At 29.6% G+C, this 17,386-nt stretch overlaps 1 protein-coding gene across 1 annotated transcript; it reads right to left on the bottom strand.

Annotated features, from left to right (window-relative positions):
- Positions 1-31: 31 nt before the first annotated feature.
- On the bottom strand, positions 32-3,751 carry LOC114123737 (acidic leucine-rich nuclear phosphoprotein 32 family member B). Its single transcript, XM_027986806.2, has 3 exons — positions 3,364-3,751; positions 1,499-1,637; positions 32-1,437 (listed from the first exon to the last, which is right to left on the bottom strand). The coding sequence occupies exons 1-3, from the start codon at positions 3,466-3,468 to the stop codon at positions 1,379-1,381; spliced, it is 303 nt and encodes a 100-aa protein (XP_027842607.1). The 5' UTR covers positions 3,469-3,751; the 3' UTR covers positions 32-1,378.
- Between the last annotated feature and the right edge of the window lie 13,635 nt (positions 3,752-17,386).

Here is a 17,386-nt window from a genome sequence, read left to right as displayed (position 1 = left end):
TAAAATCGTTAACGAATTAACACAATAAATCTTAAAATTATAATTATTTTAATACCAAGTCAATTATTACATATCCAAGTACTCGGTAGATATTATTTTACCATTTATTAGAATAGGAAATTTATTAGAGTCAAATGACAATTATTACACATACACTCTTTTAAAATTATTCACAGGTTTCTTAAAGACAATTATTATTAAAAACATTAAATTATAACTTGTATTGTTACTCACATCGGAAATAGAGTAACTGGTCAAAAATATTGAAACAGGACACAATATTGTAATGCTGTTTACACCAAAGGTCACAATTAACCATTCATTATAAACAAAACAGTTAATATTGTATTACTTTAACAGTAATTTTATAGTAAAAAAAACTAAATGCTGAGCTGTAGCAACTGACAATATGTATTAAGAATATTAACAATCCAAATATTATTTTGTACTAGAATTATTTACAACAATAAATTAATTGTCAACTACAATACTGTCTAAACAACAAAACATTTATGACGTGTATATATATATATATATATATATTTATATTAAATTATATCATATTATATATACTTATTTTACTTAAATGGGGTAAAATAAATTGACATTACAATTTCTTTTTTAAATTTAATGTTAAACGTTAACTTAAAACATATTTTCAGTGGCTAAAAAGTTCTTAAAAAAATTCTTTAGTTGGAATGAGAAACAAAAAAAAAATTTCCTAAACTTTGAAACACACCGAGAATACAAAATAAAAAAAACCAACACGAGGTACTTATTTGATTATCTTATCATTTAATCAAAATGTTTATACAAAAGTAGCTTAAATTTTAAACGATAATATATATATATTTATATATATATTTTTTAGAAGACAAACCTATTATCTAAATTACAATTCAGTATTTCAATTTTTTATTTTTAAATATTATTTATATTATTTACTTATACTTAAGTAGTATTAAATTTATTTAAAAAAAAAGGAAATTATTGCATTTATAATCTGTTATAAAAAAAAAAAACCATTGTGTAATAGTCGGTGGTCGAGTTAGTTTTAAGTATTCCAGTCAAGTGTTACCTAGTTTAGAAACTTTTTTTCACAAGTACATGCTCAAAACTTGACTGATAGTGAGTGACTAGAGACTTAGAACATGTACACAAGACAAATTAGTAGGAATATCGTGTTTAAAATTTTAAAAAAAAATTCAATTTTGTCTTAGTCACTCAGTAGCAAAAAAGCTTTGTTTTACAAATTATGTATAAAAAAAAAATTACATTTTGGAATCAAATTCTATCGAACGGAGTTACCGAGTACATGCGGCACTATGTATAAATTATATAAAATTAAGAGACTTGTTCAATTGTACATTATGTCAGTTTACACATCATCTTCTTCTTCTACACCATCTACATCATCATCTTCATCCTCTGAACAACCTGTGAAAATAATGCATGAAATAACGATTTTATTACTAATGTATTATTTGTAGCAACTTACCGTCAGCTTCATCTAGATCATCTTCACCTTCGGCGAATTCTTCTTCCTCATCTTCTTCGCCTTCGGGTTCGTCTTCTTCATCTAGGTCTTCCTCACCATTTTCTTCTTTTTTCAATTTCTTAACTTCTTCTGATTTTTCCTATAATTTACCAAACAGAACGATTTAGTTACTTTACTTACGGATTACATCACAATAATTTGGGATAAATATTACGATTTAATATTAGACACTATAATCACGTAAATTCGTTACTGTGGAATTTTTAGAATACGAGCATTTAGGTGACGCACATTACATCATACTGTCCTGAAAAATGGCGTCGTGAACTTGGGACGAACGAGAATTTTCAAATAAAAATATGATAAAACCAAGTCAGCACACGTCGCCGGTCTTAGACTCCGTATCAAGACATCGTGCTCGAGTAGTGGAAGTAGTTACAATAATAATAATAATAATAGTAATAACATCAGATATAAATAATATATATATTTTTATAAAACAATAATTCCCCCAACCGAATCGACTCCACCCCACCACAAACAGGAGGGCGACGATGGATCGGTATCGCGCATTCGCGTCCGTTTCAGTTCTCGACGTATCCGTGACGTGCGGAAAACACGCGTCCGAGACGAAGACAGCGGCGGCGGTAGGCCGGTTTCCCCCGCCGCCGCCGGAACACAACGCCATCGCCGGCGATCCGCAATGGAAAAGCGGCTGCGGCGCGCGTTCAAGCGATCGGGTCGGAAAGATAAACGGCGTGGAGTGCTGCTCTCGCCGAGAGAAAAAGGAGAGAAAAAGTTTTAAAATAATGCGTAAAGGCCAAAACCACCGCCGCCGCCGCCGCATCATTACGATCATAATAATAATAACCACACTACGCGCCTCAAATAATGAGTAATATATATATATATATATATTAATAATGTAATAATAACTCAAGCCGAGAGTTTAACTCGTGTGTGCGGCGCATGTAATTACACGGCGTTTTGTGGTCAATTTCTCGTACGAGAAAACGAGTACGAGACGACGGCCGCGGTTACTATGCGTGGAGGGGTGGTGGGGAGGAGGTGCCGCGCCGCTGTACCGACGCCGACACGATTGATGGGGCGGGCGGGTGAACGGGTGTACCGCCGAATGACGGGCGGGAGGAGGGGAGGGGGCTAAAAAGAGACCGGGTAAACAACCGTCGGTGTGCCGGAAACAAACAGCGCGCGCCGTCGCCGAATATCGGAATACCTACGACAGCCTAGGTGATTGGTGAAGGTGATAATCGCGACGGTGAAGATGTAGACGATGACGACAGCGATGGCGGCGACGGAAGTTTTCCGAACGATAAAAATCGAAACGACCGAATCGCTCGGCGGAAGATAAAAAAAAAAAAAAAAATAATAATTACACAACGATCGCCGCCTAAAACACGAGAAAATCGTCTTTGAAATATTAACGAACGAAAAAACGTCGAGTGGTCCGCGAGAAGGCACTCGAAAAAAAATGTACGCACGTCGATCGGCAATGGTGTAAAGCCGGGGGTTAAAAATGGCGGGCATGTGGTGTGTTTTGTAATCGCGGCGGCGGCGGCGGCGGTCGCCGGTAACCGGCAACGCGGTGACGGTTGCGGCGGCCCGCGCGAGATTTCGAAAACCGGGGAAAACGCGCGCGTAACTGGTGCGCGGGATCTTTGCGTACGCACGACCGTCGAAAATTATTAATAATAAAAAATACGAGTCCCAAAGTCAACCCAACAAAAATATATATTGTTGTCGTTTTCGTAACGACCGCCGTTAGATTAAATATAAACATAACACTATAAGTATATTATATTATATTATATAACAGAAAAAAAAATACTAAGACTTTAACTTACGTCTGCTGTTCTTTTGGTTCCCTTAAGGTCGGCCTTGGCGTCTACGACATCGTTTTCGGCGATCTTGTCTACGGCGACGTCATTCTTGGCTTCTTTTGTACTCATTTTGGTTTTTGGGTTTTGAAAATTAAAAAAATTTTAAAAAAAAATTAAAAAACGTACAGCTGGACGGGGATTCGCGACGTTTGAAAAATCAACGGGTATAACGCACCGGTGCGGAGTGCGTGTGCTTGTAGCGGACGACAGAAAACCTGGTCACACGGACTTGCGGACGGAAATAATCGTAAAAACGAATAAAAACCAAATGTTATGCACGCGGGTCGGCACGGAAAGCTAACAGAGCACACGGACGATCGGACAAACGCACAGCGAATACGGCCGGAGCGAGCGGCGTTCTTTGTTTGTGAAGATGGCGCGTGCTGGTGGGGCTGGACGTCGCCGATTTTTCAAAGCCCATTTTCTCCGGTCGTAGACCGTTTAAAACCCCGGGAAAGGTTGCTAAATTTTTCTGACATTTTTCTCAACGTGTTAATGCTTTTTTTTTGGTTTTAAAAAGCCCAAGGACGAAATTCGAGAAAAATCGAGAGGGGTTTGAGATTAAAACCGGCGGCCCACGGCAATGGTGTGGAGATTAAAGCAATCACGAGCGCGTCCCCGCGGACGCTTCGAGCGTTAATATCGAACAAAAAAAAAACATGCCGCGGTGTACCGTGTTTTTATACGAATTCAAAACATTGAACCAATTTCGGAAACAATAATTTATTATACTCTGTACTCTGAAGTACTGTACTAATAATAATATTAAATCGTGTTATACTGCGCAGAAGAAAGCTCGTGATATTTATATCATAAACATTACCACTAGTCGTGGGCCGACTGGGTACTCTTTTTAGTTATTACTATTTACTATTAAATATTAATTTTTTTCTATCGCACGTTCGTATCAAACAAAAAAATTCGTTTTTAATCGTACCAGCACGACTTTCGGCAAACGCAACATATTGTCGTAGAATATTTTATAGTTATAAAAACGTGTTTTCGTCACACTCTAGTACTTGTACCGGGATCACTCTACACTTCTATACTTCGTTCTCCCATAATAATATCACACATTATATAAGTATTATATATATATATCGACGAATTGACGAATTCATTCAAATACACGCGTCACAGACCAGTAATAAAAATAACAATGATCGACGTGTTTCATACTTATTGGTTTTAATCTGATATTATAATATCCTATTATTAAATGATACTTCATTAATCAATTGAATACGTTTTACGTGTGTTTTAATAACATTGAGGTATGATAATTTCGCGGGGGAACTGCCGCACTAAAGTGCCTTCGACGTAAACACACGTTTCGTCGATGGCCATCGGATGGGTGCCGTTCGCGTGAAAAGTACCGTACCGAGTATTGGTACTTATTTATTCAAAATTTTAAATATTTAAATGTCGACCGGTGGTTTTTTGCCAGTAGGTACTCGAGTGTTTTTACTTAAAACTTCGGAAGTGAATTAACGTTCGGCGCTCTTCGATCGAGAAACGACGTACAAAATTGTTCGTCAATGGCCGTTATTGTTTGTTTAAAATAATAAAAGCTTTTTTCCGCGCGTAATAAATGTTGGTACACACACATGTGTATGGAATATGTCTACACAATATAAAACGCGTTTGTTCATTTCAATTTCATATTATTATTATTATTTTTTTTTAAACAATATATAGAAAACCGCCCTTATTGTTTATGAGTTTGCGGCATTTGCGCGCGCGCATATGTATGTGTATGTGTGTGTGTGTGTGTGTGTATTTTATATATTATGTATGTGTGCGTTATATACTTAATATAGGTATTGTATAAAATGATGATTTTTGGAAAAAATACAGAAACCGAGTAAACTGTATCGTATGTAATAATATATATATAATATTATGAAAGAAAAAACAATAACGGCGATATATATTTTTATTATATAACAATAATATGAGTTTAACGGTTCCGGCGACCCGGCGGCCGGCACCGCCATCATCACCTCCGATGCCACCTACGCGCGTCACCAACATTGATTTTCCAAAGAGAATATAAACTAGACCGCCGCGTGTCGGAGAAGTTGTAAAACATCGTTGTGTTTGTAGCTTGTACTCGAGGCCCGCGCGCGCCGTCGTAAACTCGTAACAAAATAACGAATTACAAATAACGATTATAATAATATGGCGTCACCGACGGACGTTTACTTCTCTGCAGCCATTTAGTTCATACTATAATATATTAAAACAAAACGTTAAAACTATGTGCAGAATAGTTTTTTTATTTTTCTTCCTCAGAACGGTATTAATCCAGTATTCTCATGAGAGATTTGCGATAAACTTCGGTAAGACAATGAACTAAAATGCATAACAATCGGATTCGAATATACATAAATAACGAGAGTTATATAGTACATGTGAGATCGTATGAAAAAGAAAAAGCCCAGGTTGACGCAATTGAAGTTCAACAACAATTTGTACTTTATTATGTAATTTATTTATATATGAACTACATAATATATTGATATATGTTGCATTTTTTGCTACCTATCCGTATATAGTCGTAGGTATTTGATATTTTGATTTTTTTCTGATCACTTCTTTTGGAGTTTGCCCCTAAGTATAACGAATGCACATACAAAAAAATATCATAAAAACTATCGTAAATCCAGATTACCAGTATATGCGCGGACCCGCTTCGCAAAGATATCGGAATCTATAATGAGTATATAATCCAAAATATGACAACTACCTACAGTTTTATACTCTTCGTTACAGATAATGTGAGCTGCGACGCGATTCGAATTATGTGGCTTGCGCATTTCCGACATTGCTGAGCTGTCCATTAATTCGTGTGTTGATTGTCTGTCTTCTTGCAACTAAAATCATCGCATCGATTTATTGCAATAGTCGCTGCACAACGGCCAAAATGTTTTATACGTCAAAAATACAATACGACTCGCGTATAAAGTAATGTAATAATATAAATTATATAATTCTTTTGGATACCGGCTGATTTTGTCAAATCTAGACACTATGATGATTGAGTATTTATACTCTTAATAATACACAATTGCTACTATAATACTATGTATAACATTTTAAATTTCACGTTATATAATCATACATCGTGCCGTGCGTTAATTTGTTGGATATAATCTTATAATAGTAATATGCATATAAGTATACAACAAAGCACTCAAGGCACGCACGTATATATAAATATAATATCCTATAGTTTTTTGTGAATGTGCGATTCGCCGTTCACTTGGTTGGGTACTCGTGGGTCCCGGGGTCGGTCGAGGCCCTATTTGCAGGGGTGAAATTTTAGGAACACGTTTGAACGGTATACAATAAATGCGTATATCTATGTATTATATATATATATATAATATGTGCCTCCTATAACGCGTATATTATAGGTCCAGTCGGTTCATAATTGTTTGGAAGGGCCGGCGGCAGCAAACAATCAGAATTTTCGTGTACACCCGGCTCACGCATGGGCTTCTAATCGTATGTGTATACTCCCATATATTTTCGTTTTTATTCCTTCTAAAAATATCGCATTAATTAAGTTCGTTCCTTGTCTTTTTATATTTGTATATCGTACAGTCAATCAGTTTCGAATAAATTATTCTTTCGATATTACCTATATATGGTATTGATGGTTTTATATCGCCAGTAAATAGCTAGTTGTACCTACTAAATTCTGTTAAATTAAGTACCTACCTATCTGTCCTACCTATCTAAATAGTAAAAAAGTGAATATAAATACCTTTATAATTTAAAAAATCTTGTTGTACCCTAACACTATTAGATTCAACATAAAAAAAGGCAACACCAACTATCTTTAGGGGTGTAGGTATTCCCAGTTTGTCGACACTCAATTTGACAAAATAGTAAATACAGTTCAGTTATATAATAAATATAATTATTATATAGGTATTAATATTATTTATAATATTCGTTGTTTCTACGTTTCCGATCTATTCTGTGATTATAATTGTTCGCACTACAAGTTAACTTTAAACCATTCCACAACGGTGGAAAAATAAAATATGTGGAAATAAAATAAATTTTGTTTTAGTATCTAACGCAGCAATGACTTTGGACTTTTCAGTTATATATATATATATTTATAATATATTGATGGGTGTCAATTATCATGACATTGTGATAGGTATCCCTATAATTACTATCTTATATTCGTATTCACCATTAAATAAGTTTACAGATATCATAACGTACGATAACCGACAGGTGTACTTTAAACTCACCGCGATAAAATAATTTTACAGATTATGATAATATTATAGTTTTATTGCTATGCCTGCACCGTAGAATGTCGCCAAAATCATTTGTTGACTTGTTATTGTCAAATTGGTTTTTTTTTTAAAAAACTATTAGGAACTGGATTTTGGTCAAAAAACTGGTTATAAACCATCTGTAGGCTATATCATAGAAAAATACATGAATTGGGCTGTATAGTTTATAGATATAATATAGGTATCGGAGATAAATAGTAAACAAAATAATTGGATTATTATTATTATTATTATGTAAGTTAAATAGTTAGGTTAAGTTTTTTTTTTGTTTGAACACTATATAATTTCTAGAACTACTTATCGGGTTTGAAAAATTATTTTTGCATTTAATAGCCCACTTCTTAAGTAAAGTTATTTAACATTACGACAATCGCCAAGACCCTTAAAAGCCGAGCAAAAAGAAAAGTCAGAAAGAACGCTAAGCAAAAACGAAATATTTTGGGTGGACCAATGCTACACAGGGGGTTGGGGCTGCAGATAATGTCCACAATGTCAGTTAGTGATGATAGCTAGTTAGAACATAAAATCATCATAAATGGTACTTAATCAGTAACCGATAAAAGCCATTTTTACTTTTATATCTTATATCTTATTATTAATAAATAATAATGATAATATATGATACCGAGTACCTATAGCGACTATAACTATTAAGCGATTAGATTCAAAAGTTTTTCATCTCTTATATATAATACTTACGAGTTACGACCTACCTATACCCCATGCTTTACAAATGAAATATTTAAATAAATATTGGAATAACTGAACACCATGTTAGTAACGTTTTCGTTTCACACTAAATATCAACGTGATACGTTTTAAAACAATGTGACACTTAATTGACATATTTTAATTTATTCCACGATAGCCTACAGGTTAAATATAGTTATAAGCGTAAAATATATATTGTAATTGAAGAAGTATTAATAATTAATAAAATTAAACACGAATGTATATAACATAAATTTATATGTGTCATAAAATGACAATATATTATATTATATATTTATAATTTAATATTCATTCAAAGTGTTCCCTAACCTTAATCCTTAATTAATTTTTTTTTATGTTATTATGTACCTAAATAATACATAACTCAAATTTACCTTATAAACTAACTAAAAAAATTTAACAGATTACCTACAACAAATTATAAATAACACGAAAAAAAAATATATATATATAAAAATATTCATAATTCATATAATATCGTTTTAAGTGAGTTACACTTTATTTTATTATTGATAAAAATAATAGAATCTTTGAATTAGTATTTTATGTATTTATTCATTGATTTATTGGAGTATAGGTGCCTGATTTCATAGTGCTTGCCTATACTGTTCTACTTTATACGTGTAGAGTAGAATAGTACGTATCATTATGTATACAATATATAAGTAGATAGGTACCTAATCACGGTGTTTAATAGTGTACCTACATTATATCTATATAATATGTAAAATATACGTAATTATGTCTATCTCTATGGTTCTATAATATAAAAATTAAACCAAAATATTCGTATATACTATATACTGTAATAATATGATTTTATAAAAGATTAATAATTAACATTAATATACTATAACTTAAAGTTATAAATTCCTCATAATTTTTGTAAATTATACACATTATATATAATTGAATTTATAGTAAAACGGGTGTATAATAATTAATCAAACTTGCTATCAGTTAATCGAATCTTCAAACAAAAGACAGACTACAGAGTACAGACGCAAAAAGTCAATCAATAAAAATCCACGAATAACCCGAAATTAATACTTTTCTAATATTATTGTTTGTAGGTGATATCATTAAGTTAGTTTAAGTTAAGTTAAGTAAACCAACTTATATTATTTAGTCTTTTAGATTCAATAATTACCTCAATCTCAAAATAATATCAGGCAATGTTAATAGTGGGGTAACTATAATAATACAACTGAGACACTGAGTGTAATGGAAAAACGTACACGCGAGGTGAGGCAGTTATCTACTAATAAAGTACCTATCAGTAAGTCGTAAATTACAAATTTATTTAGTATTTTATTTATTTTAAGTTATTTAAAATTGTAGTTATAAATTATACTTGTTTACCTATTATAAATTGTATGATACTTGGATATTTCTCTCTCCTCTGTTCTATTTTCAACCCCTTAACAACGAATTTTCGTGTTATCGTATGCGTCCTCCCCGTTATGACATCACCGCTCCACAGAAAAAATTTATAATATTTATTTATTTTTATTATAGCTATATAATATGTATAATCCAGAATACTTATATATTTATATAAATATACTATATACTATAGGTATATTGTAAATTGTTCATAATTGATAAAATATATTTATATATTCATATAAATTTGTATTGTTCTTTAAAGAAGTTTTTAAAGGAATATTTTTATTTGGTTATGTATAGGTGTTTAAACAAAATAAAATACAAATCAAATGTTTATATTTGCATGTGAAAAGTACCTATATTATATTAGTACAATATAATATACTCAATGGCTATTATGTAATACGTAATCATAAAAATAAATATTATATTTTTTATCATACTTTTATTCCATCAAATTGTTACTTTCAAAACATTTTTTTTTTATGCACTTTTTTTCGTCAATTTTTAACTTTAAAAGAGGTAAAGCACCCAGCTAATACAACTCACTTTAATAAAAACCGTTTTCGGTTAAAAATAATGTTTAATTACTATATAATAATAGCAACAATAGTATTATACTTAAGTATATGAAACAATAATATTATAAAAATAACTATAGTATCTATAGAATAAAAAAAAATATGATGAATACAATGTGGTGAAACTATATGTACACAACCATGAACTGTGAGTATAAAAACTATAAATTACATTTAATCTTTAATTGCACCTCAAAAGTCAAAACGTACTAATATTAATTGTTTATTCGAATGTACTACAAATAATATTACAGTTCAAAGATTATTAAAACATAATGCTGTGAGTCTATGTACGAAGGGTTTATGTAATAGTTTGACACAATTTAACGTGTTAATTAACAAAGAATCATTCAGGATAAACTATAAATACGGAATACCTAATCACACAGATGAAAGAATAAAGTCAATAATATATGTAAAAAGGAGTAGATTGTAAATGCCTAGATAGCTATATAGTTGGATGTATAGCTATTTATTTGGTTTGATATTTAAACGATTTTGGATGGAAAAAATATATAAATATTAAATTTACTTAAAATAAATTAAGTAAACATAATAATACATTGTTACTAATTATCTTACTTCTAAAATAATACAATAGAAAACTGAACTTACCAAATTTGCATCTAGATACCAAACGGCGTACCTACGTATGTAAGCATAATAGTTTGCTTTGTTGAATATATTCATTAAAAATCGAACAATATATTTTTTAAACATTAGTGTCTTTATTATCAACTCTAAATTATTGCCAGGTGTGTGTTTTTATGTGAAATTTTTGAATAACCGTTGTCCATGAAACATTAAGTTTATAGTAGGTGTAACTAAATATATTTTGTCTAATTAAATATTAGATATTCCGCTGCACTTAACGATAGTAGACAGTAGTACTTAGCAGTTTTATATCTAAAATAAAACTTGTAAATTTGTCATCATTCATAACATTTAGATAATAAATAAATATAATAAATTTTAATTTTAAATATAAGTGTAAATATTTCATACGGACTTAAAGTATAAAAGAATGTCTTATTTAATTTTTAATTTTTATTTAAAAAGAATATTTTACAATCTGTATACGTATATTAAAATACTACTTATAAATACATACGTTATAGGTATTTAAAATAAATATCTGTATAATACAGCTTGATTAAAGGGTGTGTTGTATCTATAATATATTATATCAAATTAAATTAAATAGATTCCAATCAATAACAATTATTGAATGATTTATTTACACATATTTATCATTAAACGTACAAATTATTTTGTTTTTAAAGACATATATGACGTATATCAAATGTACCAAATTGAGTAAAATTAATTTAAACTAGAAAGTCGATTTTATTTCTAGGCCCTATAGAACTCCTACTTAACTTTTTTTCTATTTTACTGCTAACAGGTGGACCAGCTAAGAATTATTTCTCTATTTTCCCATCATGCAATGTAGTATAAGTACAAAATACTAGATTATATTTCATATAACCATACTATAGATTTATAAAAGTCATAACTAATACCTAACAATAATAACTACACACATAGGTACGCATATATAGGTTATACTTATATATTAGTATTTAGTACAATATTACCATTTGGCAATTGTCATTTACAAACATGCATAATATATGAATATCAGAATATGATACTTGATAATATTTTCAAAACTCTGTGTGTTGTATACTTGTAATTTGTATATCTACTAATTAGTAATTATTATAGTTATAGAAATTGTTCTACGTATATTTCGACATACTATTAAATGATAATATACTTAAGATTATCACACTCATTATTACTTGATTATTACAGCTTTTTTTTATTTAATATCTTCATAAGTTTCAGAGTTTATTTGTAAAATACTCTAGTGTTACCTATATAAGATAGTTATGTCTATGTGTAATCACGTATTCACTCAAGCATTACAGTTACAAGCGTAATACTTAACAACAACAAATATTTCAATATTATTGTGTTAATTTAATAGTTTATCATCGGAATAAAAATCAAATGTATTCTATTCTTTTTAAACAATGCCTCTTTACTCTTTAGTAAGTGAGTAGACTGAGTAGTAAGTGATTAGTAATAACTATTAATTTATATATTTAAACATTAGAAAGTAAATGAACTTAATATTTTAATCAAATGTTTATATCTAGACGAGTTAATATGCATTATAATAACCAATAATATATATATTAAATTATTAGGTATATTTTATAGCTAACAGGTTTGGTATTACAATTAATATTCTTATATATAGCTGCAAGCTGCAACGTCAACTATTATATTATTAAAATGTGAATATAGTGTATTTATAATAATATGTAATTTAATATTTATCAATGTTTACTACTAATATATAATAGAATATTACAATACATGTTATAGCTCGTCTGTGTACCTATATTATTAGTATAGAAACAAAATAAATGGGTATTTAGCGTAGAAAAAATTTTAGGTATAAAGAGTATAGATTTAAGATTTAAATGAAATATTATTTATTGTATAAAATATGGTATACATTTTGTCTATATAAAGAGCATCATTATTGAGAGTACAACCGCGCGAGTACAATATACTATTATAATAGGCATTATATCACTATATATAACTATAATATAGCTTAATATATATATATTCACCATACAGTGTACAATAGGTATATGTACCTATATGCTGTATTTATTATAGAATATACGAGAGTCACGCAAACGTATGTATTATATTACATTTATATATAGTAGCTATTAATTATAAACTATGTATAATGTATAATATATTATATACTATCGTCCATCAGTATGTAGTGTAATTGACAACTGTAGTGTATATACGTCGTTTATATCATATTATATCATTATGAATTTAAATCGATTTATATATTGAAGTATATTATATACTAATACACAACTACAAAAGTAAGTATAGGACATATTATAGGTACCTAATAAATAACGATTTTGTTTTATATATTTTATTGTTATTATTATAATATTATTGTTTGGTTTGCCGCTTTATGGTGACCCGCTCATTAGGTCAAAAATAATTATTGCTATATAGAGAGGACTAAGGATTAACTACAGTGAGAATATAATATAATAAATAAATAATTTTCTACGCATGTTATATGCATACAATATTTATTATAATATAATATAATATTGTGGTTCTTAACTTAACCTAATCTAGATGTTCAATTAAAAGGATCTATAATAAAGTTTTATTAGACAGTTTAGTTATTTTAGTATGTAATATTTTCAACTATATGGAGAAATAAAAAACTCTATTTATAAATGAAATTTAAAAAAAGACTATAATATGAGATCTTAGTCATCAACATTATTTATCATTCAGACGCATTCAGTATATTATATTATTATAATGTATATTTATATGAAGTTGATTTGAAGTTGAACGAAAAGAACCTATGTATAGTATGAATAGTATTTTACATTATGATGGACACGATTTCGACGAGAAATATACACAAAAACGGATGTTCGTTTATACTTTACCTACTTATAATAAAATATATTATTATATTATACAACTGCAGGCGCGCCGTCACCAACACAGCAAAACGATTTTGCATTTTTTACGGCGCGGAGCAGCGATCAACGCGTGGGAATAGCACCGCCGGGGAAAAGCGCTCCAGTCCAAAAATCTTCAACAACCGCCATAATAGAGGTCCCTTTTTGTCGAAGGGGAATAACTGTCTGACGACATATTACTAAATAACGATCTATCGTTGTGCGAGATCACGCGAAGGGAAGTTAACGCTGTGCGGTAGAAATATAAGTATGTATATATTGTACAGCGTAAGTATAGTAAGTACCCTACTAACTATATGCGCCTACTATAAGTATGTTGCAGGCCGCGCGTATATAAGCACTTGTTATTTGTCAGAATATTGCGCATGTATATAAGTTGTCGCCGTGTGAGGGAGAGAGAGAGACGGAAACTCTGAGTTTTAAAATGTCTTTAATATTAGTTCATTTACAAAAAGTTTCAATAATACTTTATAGTCACTATTATATTGGGTATAGGTATACTGCCGTAGTGTCGTACCTACTGCAAAGTAAGTACGTATTGTAAATATTTTAAAATATGTTTTTGGTTTATCACTTTTCAAAACTACCCGTATTTAATGTACCTATATATAATATTTATATAACTTATTTTATGTCTTGCCCCTATTTTTTCATTCACAAATCCAATCCTATTTCGGTACTTTTAGTCAAAAGTTACGTGTACATTATTGTTACATTGTATGCTTAAATCCATCTGAATAAAAAATTTAAAGCTCTACTACAAATTTTATAATTTTATAAAATAAAAATATTATTAGGCAGTAAATATATAGTGTAGATATTAGATATAATTATATAAACCATTCTTATTTTCATAGTTTGCTGTTAGGTATTTATAATTTACATACACAATATAACTAATAAGCGACTGCTTTTAATTTTAACGTACTTTCTTGAAGGAACCCATACTTAGTTATAATCATCAGATCAGTAATCTAATTATAACTTTGAGAATGAAAATAGTAAAAAAAAACAGAAACTTTGGAAGTAAAAAATAAATAAATAACTATATCATATCCCCTTACCACCATCACTAACACCATTACACGGTATTTATAAATACTAAACACGGTCAACTTTTAATATAAAATAATCTAAAATCTTTCATTTTTATAAGCCCAATAATTCCTCAAATGTATGTTATTTTTTATAATTGGAGAGTAGCTATTGTGTTGTCCCTGTCGTGTGAAATAAAATAAAAAACATTATATAACGCATTTTATTTTGTTGACGTTTAATACTTAAATTCTCTGTACTTGACAATCGTGTTCGTCGCCAAGGTACACCACCAGTTGATAAATTATTGGAATTTTCCGTCGTGTATGATATTATTACTATAATAAATGAAAACATTATAATATTAAAGTCACAAATTAAAAAATATTAGTTTAAGATGAACTTTTCAATTATTAAGCATAATAATTATAGCCAATAATACTGTAATTTAAAATACCTAATTTAATTATAATATATTTATTATTTACATAAAAAATTAACGTTTCGTTACGTCACATTTTTCCCGCCTTGGTTGGTTATAATAATTATTTTTTAACAACCATCATAATATACATATTATATTATATTGTATCAGGTATCTATATGGCTATATTATGTGTAATGTATAATATATAGTATTATTTATTATATATCTAAGGTATATCAATGCGACAACGCCGTATAAATAATAACTAATAACATTTTATTGGTACCTTATATAACTACTGGTAAGTGACAAAACTACGAATAAAATTGAAATGTGGAAAAGTAAGTACCCGTAAATGCTTTAATATATATTTGTTAGTAGGTACAAACTACAATCATTTAGTTGGTAGGTATATAATATTATTAAAACGCGTGTATATTCGTAATTTATTACTTTCTATTGTCTTGAAGCCGAAGAGTGAAACAATAACAATGAGTCAAATAAAATTAATAATTATAATTATCGATTCGCTAACAGGAGGTTATTGTAACAGTAATTAAACAGTATTAGGTAATAGGTATATGATATAATCTTTTATATTATATATATAAGTATACAGAAATTTGAAGTATAATATGTGCCTATATATTCTATATATATATATCATGAATACGTATTACAGTTTTCTAACATAACTCTAGAACACCTGGAGCAATATCAACCAAACTTTTTACATATATGACTTACAATCCGGAAAAAACAACATTGGAGTAAGACACCCCTCTAGCAACCCTATGCGAAGGGTCGTGAATGGGGTGACCGGTGCTTATTACTTCTCTAATAATTTATGATAATATTATGCACAGAATACACATCACACGCACGCCATTATACTTAGATATTTATATATTTTATAGAGATAATGTTGCAAATAGCAAATGACATAATATATAATAATGCCGAAATTCATACTATTTAAGACTTACAGAAGTGCGTTATAAACTTACTAGGTACGTTTCTATGTCAGTAATTTTTTTTAGTTAAAAAAAAAAGATTTTTCCGCGTAAAAACCCCACTTATAATCATACATTAAAAAATAAATTAATTAATAAATGGCATCCTGCAATATTATAATCTATAACAATTAATATGCTTATATACCTACTATTAATACTTCATATAAGCTAAACCATAATAATTATCTAAAAATGTATTCTATAGATATTAATAAACACCTAATACTTAATTTTAAGTCTATATGTTACATTAAACAACATTTTTTTTATTAATAGCCTAAATATAACTTAAGAGTTGCAAAGGGTATCCAATAAAATTCGTATAATGATAGTGTATGTATATACATTCATTCTTCAAATTTTAAATAGGTAATTAATATGAATCTATGATGTACAGGTACCACGCGACCATTCTACTTATAGATAAAAAGTTGGTAATAATATTCGATAATATATTTAAACGTTCACAAAAGTTCTTGGAAAAGCTTCAGAATATGAAAAGAAATATATAGAGATACCTATATAAACTATAACTATACTGCACTTATGCCTCATACAAAAAACTCAAGTACTTACAAATCACAATTAAAAACAGTAATTATTATCAATAATCTAATTATTAGATTTGCTTTTTGAAAGATGTAATAGCTGTGTTATTGTTATATTATAATGGCTTGACAAAAAATATATCTTAACACTTTTTCGACAGCATAACATAAAATTTCACCGAGTCGACGAATAATTCGAGTTCAAAGTAATGCAATCTTACAGAGTTGTATATGACCGTTGCAGTAAGTGCGTATAGTGGCGATGACGAAGGTGACGAAAAGTTTCGATGATGGTCGCAAGTCTTACCAACAAGTCGTTGCAAATCACATAATATAATTATTATGTAGTCAGAGTCCGTTTTCGCGGTCTCGCTGGC

This window comes from Aphis gossypii, chromosome 3, assembly GCF_020184175.1.
Source record: "Aphis gossypii isolate Hap1 chromosome 3, ASM2018417v2, whole genome shotgun sequence".
Taxonomy (NCBI): domain Eukaryota; kingdom Metazoa; phylum Arthropoda; class Insecta; order Hemiptera; family Aphididae; genus Aphis; species Aphis gossypii.
The sequence above is the reverse complement of the archived record's forward strand: the minus strand, read 5'-3'. Positions and strand labels throughout refer to the sequence as shown.

Excerpts from the sequence above, each read along its gene's own strand:
- LOC114123737 (XM_027986806.2), bottom strand. The coding sequence starts at position 3,468 with ATGAGTACAAAAGAAGCCAAGAATGACGTCGCCGTAGACAAGATCGCC. Across the intron at positions 1,638-3,363 it reads GAACCAAAAGAACAGCAGAC|GAAAAATCAGAAGAAGTTAA; the intron begins GTAAGTTAAAGT and ends GGTAAATTATAG. Across the intron at positions 1,438-1,498 it reads TGATCTAGATGAAGCTGACG|GTTGTTCAGAGGATGAAGAT; the intron begins GTAAGTTGCTAC and ends TTATTTTCACAG.